This window comes from Sander vitreus, chromosome 15 (assembly GCF_031162955.1).
Source record: "Sander vitreus isolate 19-12246 chromosome 15, sanVit1, whole genome shotgun sequence".
NCBI classification, from domain to species: Eukaryota; Metazoa; Chordata; class Actinopteri; order Perciformes; family Percidae; genus Sander; species Sander vitreus.
Genome location: NC_135869.1, coordinates 8608808 through 8635775, shown reverse-complemented (window position 1 = coordinate 8635775; position 26968 = coordinate 8608808). Strand labels below are relative to the sequence as shown.

General features: G+C 41.8%; 1 protein-coding gene across 3 annotated transcripts in view; it reads left to right on the top strand.

The window, feature by feature from the left end:
* The window catches only part of LOC144529823 (RNA binding protein fox-1 homolog 3-like), a 179571-nt gene that overhangs the window by 48592 nt on the left and 104011 nt on the right, over positions 1–26968 (top strand). For all 3 annotated transcript variants that reach the window (XM_078269142.1, XM_078269141.1, XM_078269143.1), the window contains exon 2: positions 1271–1380. In XM_078269142.1, coding sequence (XP_078125268.1) covers positions 1271–1380 — 110 coding nt within the window. The remainder of the gene's footprint in view (positions 1–1270; positions 1381–26968) is intronic.

Here is a 26968-nt window from a genome sequence, read left to right as displayed (position 1 = left end):
GCTTGCAGACGCAGTTAATGCCACAGCCTCAGAGGTCGGACCATGGCCCAAATACCTGCTCCATTCTCTCTGGTCAAAGTAAGCTTTCCTTCAAAGATAAAGCACTTCTTTCTTCACATATTTAAAAAGAGACGACCGACAAATCGCACTTTCCCTTTGAGACATTCAGCCAGATGACTTTCTTCGCTGGGCAAGGCTTTGTTGACATAGTTCAACATCTTGTTAATGTAGCCGTACTAACTGTATCAAGGATGTTCTGCCTCACCCAACCACTGTATCCAGACATGTTGAGGGGAGAGCACAGGCACTGCAGGCGTCCGTGACAACAGAGATAAAGTCCATCATCGACACGTATAATGCCATTATGCACAATAACGCAATTTTGCTACTTATTACAGACATGTATGCCAGCATATCTTAATTAATACACACAGTATACAAGTGTTTTCTCTGAGAGACGAAAGAAGACACAAATCAATGGGCAATCTGTTCAAAATCAATCTAATAATGTTTGCGGGCGGGACCCAAAACACACAGTGCGGGACCGGGCGGGGGCAGAACACACGCGCTGCGGGAGTACGGGAGCAGTCGGTTATGGTCAGAAATCCACCGTGAGGGGGTGGGAGAAAGAAATCAGTCCCGCGCAGGGCTCTAGTCTGTGGCTCTCAAGAGTGCCCTCTTCTAGTTTTGGGCATGTCATTTTGGGGCTTGTGCAAAAGTTCTTTTTTTTAAGAGAGTTTTAAGTAATTTGATTCAATTAAATTCAAATAACTTTACTGCTAACTTTAAGAGGCACGAAGAGCAGCACACAAAGGACAGTTCACAGACGAGATACAAATACGAACAGATAAGATGTGAATAAATAATTGATGCTTTTAATGTGACAATGAACATGATTCTTTTTTACAGGTTTTAGAGATTTTTCTCTCCAATGCCATCCTCATATTGTACCTCATTTGGTTATTTAAATATTGTCCTACACTGTTGGTAAATCAGCCTGGCCAAGTTGTGTGCAACTTTATTGATTGTAGGCGAGTTACATATCAGTATTTGACATTACATGTAAGGTCAATAAACCTCTGAAATCAACATTTATAACAATCAATGATACCTTCTCTATTACTTCTCTTCCTGTGCAAACATTTCTATTGATTGAATTTGGCTTCCCCCTCAGACCTAAGTATCTTGCTGCTGGAGTGCATGCAGTTTCCCCTGGCTGCTTCCTGTCCATTCCAATGACGCCTGCCTGTGTTTCTTTGTGTCCCCGTAGGAAACACGTTGTGTAAGTCAGGAAGCATTGCTGTCTTCGGGAACGTGGTATACAGCGGACTGCTGAACGATCACCTCTGGCATTTGGGAGTGCCCCTCTTTACAAGACTGGTAAGAGCAGCAGCCCCCTGTGTGCACACTTACCTCTGTTTTTTCATAAGAGTTTCATGCGCTTAAACCCAAACAGGCTTCAGGTGCAGAATTCCCCAACGTCTCTAATGGGCTGCTTTTTATGTGACAGTGCTTTGCTTGGCATGTAAGGCTAGGGAACCACATCTTAGCATTTTATTTCATATCAGACCTTTTCTGGCTTGAGCTTCAGGAAGGAAAGTCCCATGTGAGGCACAACAAAGATGCGTCTTCTCTGGCCCTACAAACAAAGGTGAAGCCATGCATGGATTCATTTCTTCCCACTTGAAGCTGGACTGGTGTCTAGTTTGTACTGACAACTAAATAATTCATGACATTTAGCTTCATGGCGACGACTTTAAAAGATGATAAGATTGTAATTAAGAGCTGGAGCAGTTTCTGCTTGTGTAAAGGATTAATGATGAATGTCTATCCCTAATTGTCAAAGGGAAATTGAATGTTTGTTTTACTGGGGCTGGCATGTGAGCTGCGACGCAGAAGAGATTCTCGTGAACAGCATAAACCCCAAGGATCACAGAGCGATTTTCCCAAAGAAAAAAATGAATTCAGCACAGCACTTTTTTCTTCTTGTTAATTACCCTCTTTCTAAGCGAGTTGCAAGTTTTCATCAATGTTTATTATTGATTAAATCTGTCGTTGTAGCTGTCATTTATGAGTCGGGAATTACTGTTGATTGGTGCACAAGGGTTGCATATAATTGGGTTACATTAAATAGATAATTCAGCTGATCTCATAAATGTCTAATGTCAAGGCTTGTTTGATTATCAATTAATGTCAAACGGAGAGGCAAGAGGCTGTTAGGATTCCAGTTGGGTTTGCTTGTGTTGCAAGTGGCAAAGCTAGTGAATCTTATTCTTTTCTTCACAACACACAGCCAGCGTGAACAGGCTATACATACACTAATTCATTCAAAGTAAAACTCAAGCATGCATGCAATGAAAGTAAAGTAAACTTTGAAAGATGCAACAAATGATAAAGGCATCAAACACGACAGCTGACCGAGATTTGGCGTTTAATTAAACAGAAAGTGTTGCTTTTTGTGTTGTTGTTATTAGTCAAATAGTATGTGGGAGGAAAAACATTAAACGGATATTTTCATAGTTCAAAAGTCTCATCAAAGCACCTTTCTTAAAGCATAGAATTTAATATAATAGGATGGTCTACCATATAAATAGTTCCTCCAACAAACTCTTCTTAAAGAAGCAGTGCACTGATTTTACACACCAGTGTTAGTTTACTTTCCATGTGTAGTACTGCTCGGTTGATGAAGAAAGTTGTAAATGTGCTATGTGGCATCTATAAACGCTTTGTCAATCCCTAATGAAGTCAGAGTGATGTCATCAGGGTTGTTGTGGCATGGGATTGCAAACAGAAAGCCTGTGTTAGAAGTGGGAGGTGCAGAGTTTAAAATGTGCTGGCATTTACCACGCAGAAAAGACACTTGTTGCATTATGGGAAATGTAGGATGCAGTGTTTTTTGAAGCTTGACCATGCTAGGGACTAAGAGTCGAGATATTTCGGCCTCTGCTGCTTTGATTTCAACTGCATTCTTTTTCTCTGTCTCATGCAAGTTCAGCACTAAATTACTGATGTGCGCCTTTAATCCTTTATTTTTTTACATGAATGGTGCAATTTGCATCAAAATCGCATCCTTTCGTCACAGCAGGGGCGATTCTAGGATCTGACCTTTGGGCGTGCTCAGCCCCTAATGAAAAGTTGATGGCAGTTAAGCTGGGGGGGGGGGGGGTTCAGGGGCATGCCCCCGTAAGATTTTTTTTTTAAACCCTTGAATCATGACTTCTGGTGAGTTTTGGGGAAAGAAATACACATATTGAGATGTGCAATTATGACATGGCATCTGCTGTGAAAAAAGATGGCAACTACAAAGCATGATTATTGCAGCACATACCCAGGGGCATCGGACTTGGGGGGGAAGGGGACTGAGTTCCTCATGTGAGGAGGGCCCATAGAAAATGCCTTTCTACAGGGCCCAGAATTTTGAGCTACGCCCCTGCACATACCTTGAACTGGTAAAATAAGCCTTAACATATTCTTAGACAGGATGATTCATGTTTTTTTCTGTTGTTAATTTTCAACTTTTTCATTTACATCATTGATAGAAACTGATATGGTAACAATCTAATCTAATAATGCCTCTGAACCAGATGGGGAAAATACAACATCTCTTTTTCTTAAGAGCCTAGTCCTCCATGAAATGCATATGTAAATATAATGTGAATGGAATATTTTAAGTGTTTTTGCCCATACAATATATATCCACTTTCTCACCTGGTTCTTCCAGGTCCCTTTCTTTGTCCACTCTCTCTCCATCCTGCTGTCTCTCTCTCCATCCTGCTCTCTCTCTCTCTCTCCATCCTGCTCCCTCCCTCTATCCCCCTCCCTCCGTTGTATCACTGACAATCACACACAAAACATTGTGTAATCAACTAGAAAATAATTTTCAAATAAAAGAGAAAACAAAACACAGTAGTCCTACTATATATATATATATATACACACACACACACACACAGTCATGTGAAAAAATTGGGACATCCATGCTAACGTTGACTAAAAAGAGGAATAAAAAATCATCTTTAGGAAATTGAGCTTAATGCCTTAATTAAGAAAATGAGGAAAAATCCAATCTTTAAGGACACCAATTTTCTTTATGAATGAAAAATGTATCGTAAATAAATAAATGTTCTTCCTTAAAACCCCTTAGCATGGGGTACTTTCCATAAAATCATCTCTCAGTGCAAATCAACAAGCTATTAGGCTAACTGAAATAAAACCATGCCAATCTCTAGGTATGGTGAAGGGGATGTGATGATGGGGGGCTATTTTAATTCCAAAGGCCAAGGGAACTTTATCAGGATGCATAGTATCCTGGATCCATGAAATAACTGGCCTTTAAAAATAAACATCTGCCTGCCTCTATGGGAATTTAACATAGGGGTGTACTGACTTATGCCCCCTGTATTTTAAGGAAGAACATTTATTTATTTATGATACATTATTCATTCACAAAGAAAATTGGTGTTCTTAAAGATTGATTAAGGCATTAAGGCATTAGGATCAATTTCCTAAAGATGATTTTTTTTATTCCTCTTTTTAGTCAACTTTAGCATGGTTGTCCTAATTTGTTCACATGACTGTGTGTGTGTGTGTGTGTGTGTGTGTGTATATATATGTATGTATGTATGTATATATATATATATATATATATATGTGTGTGCGTGTGTGTGTGTGTATATATAGGTGTGTGTGTGTGTATGTATGTATATATACATATATATGTCTTATAGGCTACCTAACCATTTGCTTACCTTGTTCATCTTGCTCTCTCTGCCCTTCTCCCTCTCTATTCTCCTCACTCTTTTGTGCTGTCAACCAGAAGGCAAATGTAATATACTAATCAACAGAGAATGCATGGTGTAGGCTACCAAAGGTTATAAATTCACCTATTTATAACATATGTGAATATGGGGTTACTGTTCAGTGCAGTGGGATAATGTTAAAGGCTTATCTTATACTTTCTCACCTGAACCTGGCTGTTTTCTTTAAAAAAAACAGACTGAGAGTCAGAGTTTGTTGTTCCAGTGTTTCAGTTCTGATATGAATGAGTCTGATGATCCGTCAAGTCAAATTATTTATTTTTCATTGGCATTGACTTATTTATCATATATATATATATATATATATATATATATATGATAAAAAAATAAAGTGTCTGGTAGGGAGGTAACTGCAGCGGCGGCACTAGGCTATTTTTAGTGGTGCTCAAGCCGTTACGGCAGGCTATTAATAGCACACTTTAAAAACTCGTTGAAGGCTACTCCTAAGTTACATTTGCTTACAGTTAGCAATTTTGGCTAACGTTGCACAACAAAACTGGACTCCGTGGTGAATAAGCTACGCTAATTCAGATATAATTGCCATCATTGTGATCAGGGAATCACAGACTGGTTCCACAAATACTACACCTGTAGCCTACTTAACGTGTTCATTCGATTAGATTTAATTTTCACTCCATTAGCCATATCTTTTCAGTGGTTGAAAGTAGCCATACTCTGACGAAGTTATCTGCGCAGACTGAACAGTAGGCTGTTGACTTTAGGCTATAACTGAGCTGAGCCTGTCGTCATTTATCCTATTCCATCGCTAAAATGAGGTTTGCAAAAGTAATAACATTTGAGCAATAAACGATTTCACAAAATCACAATGATAAGGACTTTGTTTTTCAGGGGTGCTGAGATGATTTTTAGGGGTGCTTCAGCCCTAAAAATAGCCTAGCGCCGCCTATGCGTCACAGAAGTCATACTCTAACTGCTGGAATCAGTACGACTTTTGCCTTTTTCCATATATGATTATATCACTAACATTCACCACAAATAGACGTACATCGTACATACAGAGAAAATCATACAAATAAGATCATCCCCCAGGTGATTGTCTCTAAATCCATGGTTTACGTTGCAACAGGGACGATTTGATTTGACAAAAAGGAAGTAAATGAATGAATCAAACATATACATGACACGCTAAGACAGAAATAAATATAAAAAAGTACAATGAAACAAACAATAATTACCATGCAACACAAACAAGATGTTATGCATAAAATGTAAGCAGGATTAAAACACTGAAAGTTAATATACCCTAACTTTTTTTCAAACTAGACCTAATGTTCCCATTGATGCCAACATGTAAACAAATGTAAGGGGTTAATATGAATGTGTGCATGAACACACCGACGACACGCGTGGCTCATGTTGCGAAGAGCACCAACGGCTGCTGTCACCGCATTAACATCCTCTGTGTCCCTTCTTGGACCGCTGAGTAACAGCCGCGCTCACAGGCTGCAGGAGCGCTTGTTGAAGGGAAAAGGTGCGACTTCCTGCTGGGACAGAAAGGTGTGGCCTCGTGTAGCACTCGGTGTGCCTGCTGCCGACACACCAAGCCTGCCCGGCGGTGGTATCAGCATGACACGCAGCAAGCCTTCACATCACCAACACACAGCCCCTAATTACTGCACAGCCCTGCCAGTTTGCAGCCCTGGGCCAGTACTGCCTGCTCAGTGCCAAGGTGTAAACACTGCATTATTAACACTACATACAGTCTGTGCACACGACTATGTTTAATATACTCGACGTATGTCTACACGGAGGCGTTACTTTAGCAGGATTCTTTACGTGGAGTCATACAATAGATTTATTGTTTCCCAGACAGTGAGCTCCAGAATCACCAGATGGGCAATTTGCTGCGTGTAGTGTAATGTATGCTTACAAATGATGTTTAATGATGTCTTCCAGGGCTGAATATGCAGGCTCAATGTTGGGGTTAAAGAAATACTTCAAACCATGTAGTCTTCTTTTTATATTATCCATGATTTATCGGCTGTCAGGATGTCTTGATGACATAAGACAATTTCTCCTTTGTCATTGCGGCCCACACATGAGCTAAATTCTCATTTTATTTTACAAAATGAAAAATAAATAAAGTGCAGTTTTGAGGCGTAAAACCCATCCACCTATAATCTCCACCTGCTTACCGTGTGCAGGGTTGCAGGGGGGCTGGAGCATATCCCAGCATGCATTGGGTCAGAAGCCGGGTACTCCCCAGACAAGTTGCCAATCTGACAAAGGGCCGGCAAACTGTTTTTATTCCCACGGAGCCAGGAAGATAAAATATTATGTTGCATTGGTAAATATCAGGTCAAAACCTATTAATGTATCAAACTTAGTTTTTTGTTGTTTGTTTTTTTCTTTTACAGTTGTAGACATCGTGCAACTTTCAAGCCAGAAGAGTGCATAGACAAAAGACTTCTAGCTTGCATTTTGCAGCATGAGAGTAGCAGGAAAATAGAGAATTGAAGTATTACAAACAATACACATAACAGTATTAACACTAACACGCAAATGAAGACGTTTAACAATCAACCAAACTGCAGCTGTGAGTCTCACCAAAGTCCACAGGAAGCCAGGATCAGTATCCACAGGCTAACAAGCACTGGATGCACTGCCTGAAACTGGTACATGGACCAGTGTGTACTGGCTTTGATATCACCAGCAGTCGAGTATACAGATTGGCAGTAATCTGAGCAGCAAGCAAATCAAGAGCTTTACAGCTTTGTCAAGCCCCAAAGGGAAAAAGTGTATGTCTCCAGCCACACTGCTTAATGTAAGCTCCACTTTGTCACAGTGCTCCAATGGTTCTGTACCACTGTTTAAAGGTGCTGTAAGTTGGATTGTAAAGATCCAGGACTTAGCCAAAAAATTTGAACATCAACAACTTCTCAGTCCCTCCCCCCTTTCTGCTAAAGCCCAAACGGTCTCCTAAGCCCCTCCCCCCACAAGGGAGAATGAATGCGTGTGCATGAGCAGTGACTGACACACAGTTAGACATGTGATGTAGTTCTACTGGAACATAGGGTCAGTTTCCGCAATATGACAGAAAGTTAGTTTTATGAGTCTTACCTACTGCACCTTTAAGGTAGCATTGCTTCCCTCTTGATCGCTGGTGACTTATACTTTTTTTCCCCCACCAAAATTAGGGCATATTGTATATACAGTTGTTTTTAAACAGGAAACCCGCTAAAAATAGTAGATGGACTCCTTTACTCCCCCTCTTTTTCTCGGTGCCGACTAATTTGAAACAATGTTGGAGCGCCACTTGCACATGGACGGATGGAATTTTTTAGAGATGTACCGATACCAGTATCGGTATCGGCTCCGATACTGCCTAAAATGCTGGTATCGGTATCGGGAAGTACTGGAGTTTATGCACCGATCCGATACCACGTAATAAAGCCCTAAAGAAAATCTACGTTAAGTAGTTTTCTTCTTTTTCCGTTATAACTGACTGTCAAACTGCATAATAAAAGAAAGTTCTGTGGCGTTCATTGTTTGTGTGTGTTCATGTTTCACAAAGAGTTTAACTTGAGCCAGACCGGCAACAAAGATAGAAATAATATCCATACAGGGATAGTAGTATACAGTTGTTAAAACATAATAAAATATATGACACACTGGTATCGGATCAGTACTCGGTATCGGCCGATACGCAAGTTCAGGTATCGGTATCGGGAAGCAAAAAATGGTATCGGACCATCTCTAGAATTTTTAACACGTCATAGCATCGCGCCAGAAGAGGGGCAAAAGGTAGCATGTCCACCTGTGTAGCATGAATGCCGATTGCAATATTTCCCATTGAAGACAAAGGCCAGATGTTAGTGGGTGTTAGTGTTTGTTTTCTCCAGTGGGAAAGGGGCTATATAAAAGCTGAGTAGGCAGGAGAAGGTGAGAGTTTTAGCGTGGTGATAGCCTCTTTGTTACCCTGTAGCCGTAAACCGTTCATAAAAATAAAAGTGCTGTGCCAAAACCATTCTACACTTTCAAGTATTTTATTTTTTTATTTTTATTTTTTTATGAAGTTGACACACACCCATTCAGCCTGGATTCCATGTGAGACTTTTTCACAGTGTTTGTTAAACTGCAGGTGTCACTTCAGTCAAACCGAGAAACATTTTTAAATGTGAAAAACATTTGTGTGCAATCCAGAATCCAGCGTGAGCAAGAGTGCACGTATTTAGAAGCTGCAAACAGTATTACTTCCTGTCACTACAAATAGAAATGCGAAATGTAAAACGTCATCACCACAAAAACTTACAGAAAAAGCTTACAGAGCCTTAAATCCTCCTGTTGTTTGAGTGCAGTACTGCATAACAGTCTGACTGTGCACAGCCTTACTTATACATATAGAAATGTCAATACCCACCTGTGGAGCTGATGAAGGCAGATAAAACGAGCATAGCTGAGGATCCTTGTCAGCGAGTAGTAAAACGGGTCACTCCATAAAGTGAAGTGTGTGATTAGAGAAAAGTTACCTGTGAGACTCAGGATGGAGTGCCATCTTTTCCTGTCTGCAGCCAACCAACCGGGCCTCACACCAGCTGAGACCAGACAGCGTTGGGCTCAGTATTTGATGAATGAGGACGATAGGTCGAGATAGCCATAACTTTAGCCCAGAACTCCACTGGGATTTTGTGGGGTTGAGAGTGAGAACTCGGTGGAAGTGGTGCTCATTGTCTCCTCAGGAGTCTTCCTAATGACAAGGATCTGTGTGTAGTCTGACAGAAGATGCTCTGTAAGTAGCAGCACACTACAGAAGAGAGGTGAGATCATCATAAAATATTAAGACAACAGATCTCGAGCCGGTGAGGGTCGGAAACAGACATTTTAGGCAGAACGAGCTCTGTGTGAGGCCTTCACTTCCTTCTCTCTTTGAAAGCTCTGTCTTTTATAATGGATGGCAGAGTCTCTGGGGAGTGTCTAGACTAAAGTGGGAAATCTAAATGGTCGGGAAAGCCACTCGCATCCTTGGTAAGCAGCTTGGAGTATGGGAGAAATGCAGCTCGGGAAGGAGGGAGACAGGAAACAGGGAAGACCAGGTCTTAACACAAATTCCATTTTTCATCTGTAATTGAAGGAGATTTCTAGAAGGGAGAAGTGGGGATTAGATGATGCTAAAATGCCCTCAGATTCTTATTTTCTACCTTATTCCATAATCCCTCCAACCCCAAGTGCCCTTAGCTTCAGACCATGATTCTTTCTGTCTATATCCACTCCACCCCTGCCTGTCTGCCCCTTCCCCTCCAGTCTCTCTCTCTTTCCTTTTTTTGGTGTTGCCTCCACCCTTCTTCTTTTCCTCCCTCTCTCCCCTCAGTTATTTATGAGCAGGACTTGAAATAGACTTCAGTATTTGATAAAAGCGTGATCCTTAATCCGGGTTGCCTGAGAAGTGCATTTCATTTTTATTTCCCATCAGAGATTGATGCAGGAGTGGGGCGGTTACCCACTCTGTGATTGCTAATGTAAATCCATTGGGTTCTGGTGGACATGTATAAAGATATGGAGGACTTGTATGTGCATGGTTATGCCACAAATAAGAGATATAGTGTGTGTGTGTGTGTGTGTGTGTGTGTGTGTGTTTCTGTGCGCGCGCGTGCAAAGTAATGGAAAGGCTGGATTGTGATGTGACAGAGAGGGAAGGAAAGAAGAATTATGTGTAGCATGTCTTGATTTATCAAAAGCGAAGCTCACTTTTAGAATAAACCATTCTTCTAAAAACATCACAATATTTGCATGCATATGATTCTTTGACTGCCGTTTCATATTTCAGCATCCACTTGTGCTTTCCTGAAGGAGGTGGGAAAAATAAAATGGGTGATAAATTCAAGATGACAGTTACGCCATATGAATGAGGCCCCTTGTGTATCAACTCGCTCAAAGCCAGCTGCAAATTTAACTCAGCCTCCTTATGTGGCAATTACTGATGGGTAACATAACCTGAATATATCTGCTCCGTTCATTACGGCAATGTTCTCTATAGCTGGCAAATGTTCTTTAGGATCCTACAGCAAATTAGCTCATCCCCCAGGACGTCTTTTATTGGATGATCCAGCACTGGAGGACGCCGCAAAACCACTCGAGCTCTCCGCAGCCTGCCCCGGTTGCCACAGGGTTAATATTTAAAAGCGTGAGCTCCCAGTCGTGTATTGATGATATGTTTTGAAAATTGCTGAGGCAGGCTCATTGTTACAGTCTAGAAGATAGCCATGCCCCCCTCCTCCTCCCTCCTGTTTTCCCCTCCCCCTTTACAGCCGCCTGATGGAAAACACAGTAAAGCATGTAATGTAATATAGCTTGGCACACAAAGGTGGTTCTCACCAACTTCATCACACCAACTTCATCTGGCCTCTGATCTGCCACAAAACAGATTTTGACCAAACCCACTCCTGGTCACCAATCCATAAGTTTGGTTGCTTGCACTGGTAAAGAAGAAAGAAAATGCACCGACACACACAAACACATGAAGACAGGGAAGCTCAGCAGCTGAAAGCAGAAAACAAGTCGAAAATAGGCTGTGCCTCCCGATTGCCTGTGGCATACTTTTAAGGTTTTCTCTGCGATCACCCGGTTTTCTTTCCTTCAGTATTGTCTTCTTCTTCTCTTCAATGGACTCAAACTGCCACAACTTCAGTGCAACATCTCAGTCACAGACAGTGAAAAGAAGAAAGAGGAGCAATATGTTAGCCCTCCTCTATCACCAGCATCATCATCAACCGCCCCTCACCCCCCGCATAGCTCTCCACCGTGACTCCCGGCTTCCTGGCTCCCCCCTTCTTCCTCCGTCTCCTCCCCCCACCACCACCCCCCCTCCCCGGGATGCTGAATTTTACAGTACCGTCTGCATGATCCGGTTTGTTCGGCACACTCCTCTATGCAGAGCAACACGGCTCCGGTGGAGGAACGCTGGAGGCAGCTGTCAAGTGCAGACTGCTGCTGCTCTAGTTGAGCCTCGGCGCCGTACCGACTGATTTCACATTCACCAATAAGAGACGGCACAGGGGGGGAGAGAGAGAGAGAGAGAGAGAGAGAGAGAGAGAGAGAGAGAGAGAGAGAGAGAGAGAGACAGAGGGAGAGTTTCGAAGTGAGTGGTGTGGAGAAGCAAGTGGAGTGGAAGAGTGTCAAAAGAAAAAAGAGGCTACAACACCTCCCCAGCTCTCTTTCCTTTTCTCCCGTCTGCTTCCCCCTCCCCCCCCCCTCTTTCTTGTGCTGGAAGAAAGAAGGAAGAAGAAGAGAAAGAAGGGGGCTTTTGAGAAATAAGTGAATAAGTGAAGAAAGAAGAAGAGGAAGGGAAGGGAAAAACCTCAAGTCAATCCCTATTGAACAGTTGAGAGGGAGGGCTGCCTCAGTGGACCAGGGACCAGTACGAAAAAGCTCTGTCCAAACGCTCGGACTCCTCTTGACTCCCACACTGGTTGGACTGGTCCCAGTGCTCGGCCCCGCTCTACCGCTCTATCCTCCGCCCGCCTGCCCACACCTGTCCCGCTTCTACCATGATGATGTACTTTTGGGTGAGTACCAGACCACAAAGTGAGGATGTTGTTTGCGCTCACAGTGCTCCGGCATTGGAAAGAGAGTTGGTGTGAAGGATGTGTGTGGTGTAAGTGTTTCAGCCCCTACAGTATATACAGTGTGTGTGTGTGTGTGTGTGTGTGTGTGTGTGTTTGGGGATGGGTGGGGGGGGGTGTTATGCGTCCCACATGCATGAACATAGCTGATGGTTTTTCACTTCCATGTGTTTTATTGATGCTGGATGCTGCAGCCAGATGCAATAGAGGCCTGTGTGTACGCGTCGGATTTATTCAGCCTTTAAATGAGAGAGGATGTTGGAGTGTGATTATTACCCACACGTATACCTTTAAGTATTGCTATTCAACTCTCGTTGACAGTCAAATTACCCAGCATGTAGCATGTCTGCCATTTGAAACTATATCTCGCTCATTTTAGCACTGGCACCTTAGAACGAACTGCTCAGGGTCTTCTGGGGACACATTGTGATTTCGTCGTCTGTGCTGTGTTTCAACCGCGTTTTGTGTCTTCGTCGCCAATACATCTAAGTCAGCCAGAATTGCTCCTATTTCTGCCTTTTCATAAATGAAGCAGCATTAAGCTCAGAATGAGGATGATTACAGATAGTTAACCAGAGCTGATGATTAATTCTGTTTGAGATCATGTGTGATTAGTCAGATTGGTTTTGTCTCCTCAGTGGTTTGTATTCTCACCACAACAATACCCGCCCAGTGCTCGCTGCTTCAGCATTCACACTGCACGCTACATTTATTTATTTACTAATGCACATTACAGATCATTTTAATCCTCCACTGTTTTGCTAACTTTTATTTTCTACCTTCACAGAAATACAAAATAAATGGAATTATATTCCAGTGCACCACATCTTTCCAGCTTTGCCACTGTAAACAGTTTGGGCTGCATCTTTGCAGACTGTGTGTGTAGCTATTGATCGTGAGTTCAGATTTCTGGGGAGAGAGCATCTTTTTTTTTGGGGGGGGGGGGCAGGAAAGTTATTTTACATGCATGACTTCACTTTTATAAAATGACTTAATACTAGAACCACACTTTTTTTTTATTACTTGTAAATGAGAGCAAAACTTGAATAACAAAAGCATGTTCAGCATGCTATGAATGAAGCAGCACTGGGTTATTGATTCAGAGCTCAGATTTCTAGAGAGAGAGGATGTTTTGGGGCCAAAGTTACTCTAAGTGGATAAACGAGCTCCCATTTGAACCACGAGAAAAAGATTTCTTTTTGTTTCCAAGTGGATTGGACATGACTGGAAGGTGAATGATTTCCAAATGATGTCACAACTAAAAGAAAATAATACAGTGTGTAGTGTTGTTTTTGAGGGCCTCACTCCAACACAGGCCTCCCTGATACTCTTGTGATGCCTCCTGGGTATTGATGGTTATTGAGAGAGACTTCATGGCCTGTTTGAAGCAGTGCTAAGAGGACGCAGCTCACCCTTTTTTTCACCGCCAGTTTCTTTACTAATTCTCCCTGCACTCTTGTTGGCAGCGATGACCACACACTGATAGATTCAGGCTGAATAGAGTGAAGCAGTATTGCTGACTGTCTACAGCCCTGGAGGCTCATCGGTGTCACAGTGGGCCTCCTACTTGTGTTGTAGTGGGCTGTTTCTGTCATCAGATCAGTGAAGAAGCTAATGTATCTACTGTACGTTTTCCTGTGTGTGTTTGTGAGTGGTTTTCATTAATGTTGGGCTAAATACAAGTTGGACATTTTACTACTTTCACTTTCTATTCACTTGTGAAGTAGCATTATCATTTAGCTTGAAGCATGAATTCAATGCATGGCTGCCTTTTCTTTATCATTTCCATCCTTAACTCTAAAATCTATAATTATCTCTGTCACTTTGAAGTATCAGGATACATTTCTGAATGATTGCTGAAGCCAAATGTCCAGTGTTGATGGGAATGTTTTGCTCAAAAAAGAAAAGTAATACAGTATATTTTTTTTATTCAGGTTAGCTACAGATAGGATGTTTAAAAAAAAAAAGAAGACAAATGCATGGGAGTTATTGTTATTATTAGTATTGTTGTTATTATTATCATCCAGTTTTTAACCTCAATCTGAAAAGAAAAAAATACATAGTGCTGATTTGATATGATCATCAATGGAATGTCAACTGACATTAATTTAGGTAAGGGATTAATTACCTGTCTAAATAATTTATACAGCAACAGTTCTTAACATTTACCGTCCCCGGCTTCTGAAATGTGAGGAGTTGCTGATTTTTTTCCTCAGTTTTATATCATTGAACATTTTATGTCTTTGTGTTTTAGACATAACAACCAATTTCAAGATTTTGCCTTGGGCTGGGAAATATGTGATGGGCCTTTTTGACAATACTCAGACATTCTGTTGCCTAAAAGATTGAAGAAATAATCGGGAAATGAATGGTCACATTAACAGACCATGAAAAAGATTGTAAAATGCTGCCCTAAAATGTGACATCAGACTGGTCAGGTTTGAATTCAGAGGATGGGATTTAGTTTTGGCAAACTTTAATATGAAATAAAATGTATAGATAAATCCTCATTTATCAAGACAAAATGACAAATATGTTTATATTTTCAAATATGAGGATTTGCTGCTTTTGTCTGTTTTATATCACTGTAGACGTAATGTGTTTAGGTTTTGAACTGTCGGTGTGACCAAAGCTGTTTGTCCAAATCAGTTGTGTTGTCAAGTGTTAACGCTGTCTGATGAAGCCGAAGACAATTTTCCACAATGTGGACAATAAAGTTATTAACTAACTAAGAAAAAAAGCAATTTGAAAGCAACTCGGTGGGTTTTAGGAAATTGTATTGGACCCTTTTCACATTTATTTGACATTTAGACAAAAACAATTTATTGATTAAACTAAAAATGAATCAGACAACCGATTAATAGACAGTGGAAATTAATGTCTGTTTGTGCCCTGCGTAATAACAGAAGTGTTGACATACGTTGTTGTCTGCTAAGCCAAGAAATAGCAAGTGAGAATGGGCAGGAGTAAGACAATTTTGAAAAATATTACAGTTCCAGTTTCACTGCAGGAAGTAATAGAGAGTAATAGAATTATGGCCGTCTTCTCACCTCACTCTCAGATCAACATCTATTCAGCAGCAGAACTTTCGCTGGATGACATGAAAAGTGAAACTGCTGTAGTATAGCATTGCACTTGTCATTCCTGAGAACAGTAACATCACAAGCAGTGCATGATCAATGATTTACCAGCCAGTGCTTTAGGGTACGTGTCCACAGTGACGCTTTTTTAAGAGGAATTGGAGGAATTGCCCCGCTTGCCAGGATTTAACGCTTCATATGCTTGCCACTAGCAGTTACCAATATCTACTCAAGACCACTGACAAGCAAAGAAAACAGGATGCACCCCCTGACAACCGCTATGGCTGCACCTGATTGGACAAACCCTTTCTCGTGGGCTGTCTGCTCCCCGGATTTCAAACCGGATCAACATGGCAGCTCGTTTGGAAACTTTCAATTCCAATTTACGAAAATAGTATATATTTTGGACGATAAATAAGCAAATATCCAATTGCTGAAGCTGTCTTCATTTTAGACCGACGAAAGATTTTTAACGCCCCATCTCTCGAAACTTGTGTGACTAAACCAGAATGCATCGCGCGGCAGCTCACGTAGACAATGAATGAATGACCATATGAATGACGCTCACTGTGGACAGGCACCGTTAGTCGGCCAGCGTTTAGCTGCGAGAGGAAGCTGCAGGTGGTGAGCATTACCTGCGGTCCCTCCGGAGGCCTGTCAGCCGTGCATCAGTCTGGGGAACCTGTGAGCTCACCTCATTAGAATATTTATTCACCAAGCAGATGTTCTTATCCAGGGCAATTACCTTTGGCTTACATTTCCCTGTTGCCCACTGATATAGATGAATGTGTATACAAAGACGTCCCAGGTTATGCATGGGGCCCCTGGGTGCCACCCACCCTTTTCTCCCATACAGTATGCATGGCGGGTAAGCCTGCGACCGTCTGGTATGCCACAGCACGCAACCCAAAACCCCCAACCCTAACCCCATGGTAATTGGAGGAAGTGGAGGCGACGTCTCCCGCAATGGCCACACAGTGAAGGAGAGACGGCCTGTATATCATTCTCTCTAACCCGGCTGTTCCTTTGCATTAGAGACAGAGAGAAAAAGGGAAGAGGCATGGAGTGGAGAAACCATGCATGCTTCTGTCCTCCCCTCAGTGTGATGAATAATTTAGCAGTGCAGGGCCCTTGCTGTCGAGTAGAGATGGTGGTAATGGGGAGACTGGATATATATGGCATGGCGAGGAGCAATGGTTTACGTTAGACTTCCCCAACCAACGCAGCGAAGAGTGCCGCAGGCTGCTCACATGGTGTGATTGGCCTGCATTAATGCTTTGTTTTTATCTGTAAAGGAGAGAAAAAACAGACGTCCGCAAGTAGCAGTTTAAAAATGTGGAAGGAGCCGTTTGAGGCTTTCGAGCTGTGGTCATCAGTAAACGTGAATTCCCTTTTGGCAGACGTTCAATGTAAGCTGTTGGGATTTGGTCATATATGGTACATTATATTGCAGATTGTATCAGTAGGTTAGATTTTCTTAGAAGATGAAGAATAGCTTGAAGCATCTTCCCTTATTGCACACAGTGCATGCATGTGGAGCATGTGTTGTGGTTACAATGCATGCATATGGTCTCAGCCTCTGGTGAGACGTCACAAACCCACACAGAGGGTTTTGCAGCTTAACCGGCAGAGGCTGTTGAAATTCATGGCGGACTGTGTATGGAGGCAGAGCTGATCAGCCATTCTGGGCGGGAGGGCAGCGAGTCCAGGCCACCGGTTTCATATTGCAAGATGAAGTGCTTGCAATCGTTTGTTAATGTATTAATTGATCTGTGTCCTCAGACGGGCGAATCAGGAGTAGTGTCACGTAGACTCTTTAGTACTCCTCGAGACGCCTTCATTAGCTACTGCTGGCCGGCTCTCCACCCCCATTACAGGGCTGCGTTGCCACACACTTTACCTGACTGCTGTAATAACTTTAGACATTTCTATCTCCCGGCAAGTTCTTCGACAGCCAGAACAGTTTGGGGGCTTAACATCAAATGCGAGGCGCTTGCTTCTTTGAAAGGCTTATACTGCAGGTGATTCACTGTTGGGTAGTCACGTGCCGTTGTTATGTTTATGCGAGTTGTTGCTCTCCTTTTCAGTAAGTTTCAGTAAAGGCTGTTGCAATCAGTCATTAATTTCCAGTTTAATGTTTTATATTCTGGAAGGCACACATTCCTTTGTAGCAGAGCTGATGTAACAGCTCTGCTACAAAGCCAGGCTCAGGAAGCACTGGAGTCAGTACATCCAGGAAACGTGTTATCTGTTTAACCGCTAATACCAATGAGATTCAAGCAAATTGTAAATTGTACATTTTTTCCAGAGTAATTCTGACAACCTAGATAAATCAATCCCCAATGAAAAATTAGGGAAGTAGAATTGTGTTTTCCCCCCTTTTTTTTAAACCCCTGCCCCACCCTTTCGTGCTCTGTGGGATCATTAGCAATCAGCAGCTTTAACAATAATTCTGTCAGCTTTTGGTCTCTTCCCCTTGGGGCTAATGGGTCTAGAGCCCAGCTAATTGTGATTAGACTCTGACAGCAGGTTTTACTTGCAGGATTTTCACACCGCAGTCCTCTTTGATATTAGCCGCACAGCTGATGAAGAGATTAGATACAGGAGGAGAGACAGAGAATGGAGAGGGAGGAAGGGGGGGGGTGGTGTTCTTAAACTACAGAAAGACACCTACACCGGGGAAATCACTGGTGAGTTTAGAAGAGGAAAATAGATCCGGACGCAGTAAAAGCCTTGCGCTCGCTTATTGCACCTGCTATCATTAGCGCTTTTGTACACATGGTCAGCCTCCCAGGGAAAAGTCATTATCCAGCTGTGCCGTTATTTTTCTGCTGTTTTCTCCTAGTGGAGTGTGACTTCAGGGCTATAGCCAGCGCACCATTTAATGCCTCCAACACAATAAAGGACTCTAGCCTTAATGATGTGGGATTGGATGGCCATGCCTCAGGTTGTCCAGGGGCTTGTGAGCTGTTACTACGAGCGGCCATTTTGCTTCGCTCCGCGTCAATTCAACTCTAGCCATTCCAGAGGAGGCAAAAATAAAAAATCTAATTTAATGATTAACGGCAGCGGCATTGTTAAAAGGGGGCTCTCTCTCTCTCTCTCTCTCTCTCTCTCTCTCTCTCTCTCTCTCTGAGGGAGTAAAGGAGTGCAGCTTGAACAGCAAAACAATGAGGAGCTGTTGGAGTAGTAGGATGGAAGGTTGCCAACGCACACCAACTTGCCAAAACACCAGATGATATTGTCGGGTTGTCACTTGTGACTGAGTGAACAAACCCGGATGAGTGGATCACACGTATTCTAGAGGGATGTGCGATTATGCAGCGTAATGTTTTAAACTTAAGCGAAGCAGACATTTTACATCTCACTGACTTGGAGAATTAAATATTGAAATGATGGCTCCAACAAATGATGATCCAAAAACAAACTGGAGCAAAGGTTGAAAGATTTTGCCCCAAATTTCATGACGTCTCAAACCTAGAAAATAGAAAAAGACTTAATTTGAGCATTGACACAAGTAAGGATCACAGCATGTGTCATTTAAGCTCTGGAGGAGCAGGATTTAGACGCAGTGGCCTAAAAATGTCCCGTTTCCTCTCCTCTTTCGGTTCAAAACGTACTTAAAGAGAAGTATCTGTTTAAGTGAGCTCTTCCACTGCCAAATGCCAATATGCAGTAATTCTTTTTTGGCAGTCTGATTCATTTATTTATTTAACTTTTTGCGGTCGGCCTGTTGCGCTGCCAGTAACTCCAGAAGTCTCTCATGGCAGTCCTTCATCCTCGTCAGCAGTGTTTCAGCAGAAGGCGTGTGCATCACTAACACGCCTGTGCCATTAGATATGCCCTGAAGTGTCAGCTCTCACATACGGAAAAGATTGGAGGAGAAACCCCTGTGAGAACAGCAGCAACATATCCACTGGCAACCTGCCACGCATGATAAGAAAACCACTTCTGCCCTCTCTCTCTTTCTCTCTCACAGCAACAAATGTAATTTGTGTGCTCTTCCACTATTTTATACTCAGTTATTCAAATAGAATCCTCAAGTCGTACTCTTTAAAATTCAGAAACAAAAATTGCCCGGCAGTAGGTGTTGTGCTTGTTATGAAATGTCTCTGACAAACTGTTTTTGAGATGCAATGCTTTAAGGAGTAAGTTCAAATCATATCAAGGTAGAGGAAGAGAGCCTTGGCGCGTGTAACCAATGTCTACGTCTTGTAGTGCAAGTACAAATGAGTTTACACACCCTGGAATGTGCTTTTATGCTTTATAAATATGCTTTTCAGTTTTTCAGTGATGCCTTCTTCAGTGTGTGATCATTTAGCTTCAGTCTTTTTAACCTTTCACCAATGAGTGTGAATCATTGCCAGCATGTGTATCAACTGGCTACCTCTGGGAAGAGGAGTGTCCTCAGAGTTCACTGACAATCTCATTGGATCACCCCCTTAAATTTGATATCCAAATTATGTAACCATATGTCCCTATGCAGCTCATATCCCCATACAAACAACCACATTTACACATATTAGCATATATTAGTGTGAGCTGTATGCAGGGAAGTTGGTCTTAATATTAGCGACACACGTGTGTTTCATGATACACAAATTAAAAAAACAGGGTTTCTATGATATATATGAGGCTCAAAGCCGCTTTTCACAGCGCTGTAGCTCATTGAGAACACAGATGCCATGTCATCGGCTTTTATTTATTGTTTCGTTAATTTGCGGGGGGGCGGCGTACATTCTGCAGTACAATTCAAAAAGTTACACACGGTGTGGGTTTGATTTGCTGATTCCAGTATTTTCAAAGTTAAACTCTTCATTTAATTGAGCCGTAGAGTTTAATGTGAGAATCCTCCAGGTGTCGTTAGGTGTGCAGCAACAGTCATCCAACCACGTACAGTCCCAGTCATATCCACCCTCCCACCTGCGTTTTTTAAAAATGTGTTTATCTTTACGGTTGCAAAGGCTCCATTCAAAGCTTGTTATATACTCTTCTCAATCAATCCATAGGAGTGTACACCCCCCACCCTCCCCCCGTCACATAAAAAGGAGTTAAGAAACAGTGTGGCACACAGGCTGTAAAATTAATGGCAGGAGAGTGACATTAGTGTTATAGGTTATTGACCGATTTCATGGAATTTATGACCCTAATCGAGAGGCAGTGTCAAAGGGAATGAAGCAAATAAGAGTGGCGCTGACAGCAGGGCCGCACTGTGGCCACTGGACACCACAATTTGAGCCTACCCAGTAAATTGTGACTGGGACTTCATAAGTCTCGGCGGAGCCTCTTTTTCACTACGGTAGCCTGGGTCCTGAGGCCATGGCCCGGGCCTACCTCTATCCTCCAGGTCAGACACAGCCAGGCAGCGGATGATGAGAAACGCTACTTCATCTCACCTCGTGTCAGGCTTGGCCTCTCTCGGCGCGCGTGTGTGTGTGTGTGTGTGTGTGTGTGTGTGTGTGTGTGTGCGTGCGTGCGTTCATTTACTCATGCGTGCACGCTCCTGTCAGTGTGATGTTGAGGGTGTTTGTTGGGTGCGGGGGTGTGTTGTTTTTCTCATATAGTTTTCATGAACATTATATAACCTGCAGTTTGTAGCTACTGGTGTCTGTTTCCATGCCCGGTGTGAGCTGGACAAAGCTCCTGTTTAAGCTTCAACTAGAAACAAAAATATTCAGTCAAACATGTAGAAGACCGCTCACTTGTCAAATCACAGCACTTCTAAATAGTCCAACTTACCCTGATAATAATATTTGACATGCCTGGCTAAGATATGCAGTGACTGTGCCATAAGCCTGTAAATAAAGGGAGTGAAAACCAAGCAAACGTGTTAATAATGTTCAACAAATCTCAATGGTTCTTGATCGGAAGCAGTTTTCTTTCTTCTTTGGTTCAGGTGCATGGAGATAGTGCTAAATAGAGACAAGGAATGAATATTTAAAACTCAGTTCACCCACAGACGCTTTCATTCATCTAAAAATAGAGGCCGACATTATCTTGTTGTCAACCACTTGGCTTGGACCTCCCGACAAGCGGCGACTCTGCGCTGTTTGTTTACTCGGGGTCCTTCAGGCTGTGCGAGGACGGTCAGCTGTGGCGGCAGTTCTGCCCCAGCGCTCTGTGGCTTTGTGCGGCTGGCTTCTGTGCTGCGCTCTAACCTGCTTTAAAATCCCTTTAGTGTGGCTCTGACATGCTGTGCTATCACATCGTGGCCTCTGCAGAACGTACTGTACAAAGCCATTCAGACACTGTGCAGAGTGAAATGAGTTTTATCCAGCGGTTGACGATTGAATGTAATGGCACTCTCTCCGGGGAGCAGCGTTTTCTATCCACTGATGTTCACACTGATACGATGCAGCGCTTGCTCTGCACCTCTGAGGAACAGCTTGGTCTCAGCTCCTTTTAAATTATGCATTTTCATGACTAGAATATGGGGAGAGAGTGTGCCACTTTTGGACGTTAACTTTAAACAAAAAGGATGCAATGTCTCGCGTGTTACATAATCCATGGGCATATGGATGCATTAGTGTTGCCTCTGTTGTTGCATCATTTTCTGAGGGAAAATATAAATAAAAGGATGGCAGCTGTTTTGCTTTGGTGTAAGCATTAAATAGAAAACGATGTTGCACGAGCATAAAAAATGATATGCTGATAGTTTTAGAGCTCACGCGTGACATGTAAAGAAAATTAATATCTATATGAATGTCATCGTTTGTGGTTTGAGAGCTTCCATGACAGCTTAATCCCGGGACACAGCAGAGACAAACAGAAAATAAACGTCTCTGCTGCGCTGATTGATGACGTGCCGACACTCCCGCCTGCAGTTTTTTTTTTTTTTTTTTAACATAGCGATGAACATATATAAACAAGGACAACACTCTGTCCGCTTCTCATCATCAGTGACGGCATGGCATTTGACAGAGAGCGCAGTCGTATGGTTTTTAATTAAAAAGAAAAATTCAATAACCTTATCAAGACTTGCCATTTTAGTTTGAGACGTATCGATCGGCCCGTTCAGTTATGCAGATCCATCGCTTTCATCTTCTGGCCAATTTTGTGCGGCGGCCTCTGGTTACTGAAAAGATCTCATTTCAGAAAATCTATTTCATATATTATTCAGGTTTATGTTTAGTTTGGCTTACAATACAATATTCAAATATGTTGTCATGGCATGTACGGTGTGTCTTAATATCAAAGGGGCGACAGGTTAGAGGTTAAAACGGTGTCAGATCTGAGGCTGAGTGGAGCAGTTTATACAAGAAGTGTGTGCTTCAAAGAAATATCCGAGTAGAAAACATTTGTGTGAAGGTGAGTGCTGTCACCAGAGATCCAGGACAAGATGGACAAACTCCCGCTGGTGAGAGAAGGGAAACTGTGCCACTGATGATCTGACGCAGCAGTAGGCTAATTGCCCACACACCTCTGTGTATCTCTTTTCTTTTTCTTTTTTTCCCTTCTTTCTTTCTTTCAATATGTCTGCTAATGGAATTAAAAACATGTAGCCAGGGGTCTTTGCAATTTAGAAAATAAGTCCATTAAGTTCATTAATTTAATAATGGCTAATATAAATGAATAAAAAGTATTGCTCAATTAGAGGGGAGCGTACGGTTGGCTGTTTCACATTCATTTGAAAATCACCTCAGTGTGCAATAGCTTAATGAGATTATAATGGAATTGATATCGCATAGGTAGTGAATTAAACAGCTACCAGAGAACCCATTAGGAATGAAATTCTAATCCTGAAACACTTGTCACAGCTAAAACAGGCTTCTACTTTTGTTATTAGTCGTCAGTAGAAGTGGTAAGGACTCGGTCTCGGCGAGAATACAGAGTCTGATGATGATGATGATGAAATAAAGTGAGTTGCCTGGATGTGTGTTAATACAGTGGGCTGTGAATGTCAGGCAGTCCCTCCGTATTTGTTTGCTATTGTATCATTGCTGTATTGGTGGCATCAGCCCACTGATCCCCATCAGCGGCCGCCTCCTCAGGTTTCATAGCCAGTGTTTCCAGACCAGCAAAGCTGCTGAGGCCCTCAGTTAAAATTACACAGACAGCACATTCATAGTAATCTAAAAAGGTCAGGATAAATTACACTGCTTATTTCAGTGAAAAAGGCAGGTAATGTGATCCGCTGTGAGTAGTTTTTCATGCTGGCCCCGGTACATTCTCTCTCTGGCTTATGGCGCAGATTTGACTCTTTGACTTTTACACGCTTGACACTTAATGTCAATTTACTGTCTCTTTTTAAAGACCGGGAGGGACTGGACGAGATGAACTTTTCCTTTTCATCAAGATATTACAATAATTTGAGGCGCTTTATATTCATAATGGCTTTTTTTTACAGGAACACTTAAAATAATGTGTCGTTGGAGGATGTTGTTAAAATCAGAAATAGATTGGTTCATAATTTAACTTTTATTTAATGTGGGGCGCAGTGATACACCTTGTAAATCCACGTTATCAGCAGTTTGTGCAGCTTCAGCACGGCAAGCATGTCAAAATGTATTATTAGTGTCAGTCTTAATGCACTATATATAATGTATAATGTGCTATATATAACTGATTCAATCACAGAATGAGATCTCTGCTGTTTGAAAAATGTGGAAACAAGAAATTAATCAGAAGAAAAAGGAAACTGGAAAAATTTACAGCACTTTTTAAAGGAGCTGGCATGCCCTTGGCTGAAAAAATGAGCAATTTTTTTTTTTTCAGCCCGAGTCCTTTTTTTTATGTTGGAGATAAAGTACAATAAAAATGATTCACATTGTTATTTCTTCCCAAAATGGAAATATTGGGTTTTCAGATGAAAAGAAAATACAAATCTTGTGGCTACACTTTAGATTCTCCACATAACACGCTTTCATGAATTCACAATGAGCTGTATTCTGAATGGAACGTTTTTGAACAAGCAGAAAATACAACCGGAACAAGCCACAAAGTAAATCACACGCTGCCCAGAACATACAGGTGTGTTCTTACTCTGAGTTTGGCTGCGTAAGCCTGTGAAATCTCCTCACACAGAGCACTGTACTACAGTTTAGTTCCTCATCCTGTGCCATTTTGAAAAAAAAAAAAAAAAGAAGTCAAATGAGGATTTTTGAGTCGTGTGAAAGAAGAGAAGTAGGGAGATGACAGCGCTGAGCATCCTAAAAACATAATGAAAGGAATAAATCCGTAAGATATGGTTGTCTGCGATATGAATATGGGCTCTTGTGTGTGTGACACTTTCTGAATGTGTGTTTGTGACTGAGAGAAATAAAGGCACTGCTTGACAAAATGAGACAACAACTGAGAAAAGTCCCGGCTATACATACTGTACTAAGTCCTGAGCTGAAGCTAGTACTCTATATACTCTGCCGCATGTGTGTGCATATGGATGGATATGTGTGTGTGTGTGTGTGTGTGTGTGCTTAATTAATATTTAAGCCACCTTCAGCATACCCTGGAAAGGAAGTAAAGGGGATTGTGTTCTCATGGATCCTTTAATCCTCTGAATTAGCAGTTTAATAACAAGAAGCCATTTGTAGATTAGTAAGATCAAGCTTCCAAGACGTGCTTGTGTACAATCTGCTTAAATGCTTTGATTTTTGATGTTGGGAAATTCCCCGCACACACTCTGCGTATACAGTGAGAGTGCTGCTGTGCATGTGTGTGCGTGTTTGTGGCTGTTATAGGTTATGTTTTAGTAATTATTTTACCATATTTTGGATTAGTGCTGAAATAAGCAATTGAAAATCGAAGCACGGAATATTAATCAACAGCAATTCTGATAATTGCATAATTGTTTGTCATTTATTAAGGGTCCCATATCATGGTCATTTTCAGTTTCATACATGTATTTTGAGTTTCTACTAGAACATGTTTACATGCTTTAATGTTCAGAAAACACTTTTAAAACACTATTTTTCCTCATATGGTCTATCTGAAAATACCTGTATTCACCCCCTGTCTGAAACGCTCTGTTTTAGCGCCTGTGTCTTTAAGCTCCCCTTCTGAAAAAGCCCAGTCTGCTCTGATTGGCCAGTGTTTCCAGGTCTTCTGCATATGTACTCTTGGAGTCTCTACTCCGTCATTGCAGCCGGGGAATGACTGTAGCGGCAATGCAGCGTCACTTTCTACCTATATATAGTGTAGTTGTGACATCACAACCGTATTGAAGTCCTGATGCCTCTTTCTAAAGGCACTGTTTCGGTTTGTGGTCTGTGCTGGAAAGACTTTTAAGCAAAAACACCAACTAATCTCTGGTTCCAGCTTCATTAATGTGAGGATTTGCAGATTTTTCTCATATACACTAAAAACAATAGTTTTTTTTAATGTTTATAGTCTAAAACATTTTATTATAGAGTTTGACCAAAGTGTTATCTTCTATTGTTCCATACCATTTGAGTTTGTAAAGTTTATATTGTTTCATGCGGGGTAGGTGTGTAGGGAAACCTCCCAGCATGCACCAGGACACCAGACGCATTGACATTAGTCTTGTTTTTATTCTTTCTCTGCATTGTTACTGGGTTACAATGCAATACTGGGTTATTGTGTTTTACCTTTTTGTTCTGTATGTTGTCCCTTCTTCCACTGTTGTACAATCCGTTGTTACAGGTGAATGCAGTGAGAATGTGAGTAATATTGTGTGCACAAATGGTGTACTCTTAGAAACTAGTACAGAGTAGCATGGCTCATGTATGTAAACAGGTAGCCTGTTAAACAAAAGGGTTCCAGATTTGGGTCCTGGCTCTTGTAATGGATTGTTGGAGTGATTTCCAATAATCCCCCCCCAATTTGTGATAAGAGGAGTGACATATCTTTTTAATTGGTAAGCAAGGTACTGATGCTTCCCATCTTCTGCTTCCTGACATTTCATTGTCTTAACAATTAATTGACTAATAAAAAAAATAATAATAGACATATAAAAAATCATTAGTTGTAGCGCAGTTTGAGATATTTAGATATGTGAACCGGTATGAGTGTCCAGTGTTGGTATAATGAAGGTTAGCTTTCGGATCAACAGCCTTCAATCAATTTCATGTCTTTGGACTTTTCATTTAACCGTAAATTAAAGGTTTTTTAGACTTTGATTCTTGTTTATCAAGACACTGAGTATGTTTGATTATTTATTTTTTTGCCTGAAGATGAAAAGTATCCACCAAAATCTCAGTTTATACAAAAGCCTGAATACTGTAGTTTATTACTCCACTGCTACAGTATAGGTTGATATGTGCACATATACAGTATGTCTGTGTTTTTCATTGACTGGTCTGGATGTTTCCCTGTGTGTGGCCCTGCCTCACTGTGTGTGTGTGTGTGTGTGTGTGTGTGTGCGCGTGCGTGCGTGCGTGTGCATGTGTGTGTGCACGCAAAGCGTTGCAGTGTTTTGCATCAACACAGCCCCTCTGATCAACACACACACCTAGATCCCATCTCCTCTATCGCCGCTCGGCGTCATCATTTGCCAGTGATGACAGCTGTTTAACCGCCACAGATCAGCGTGTCA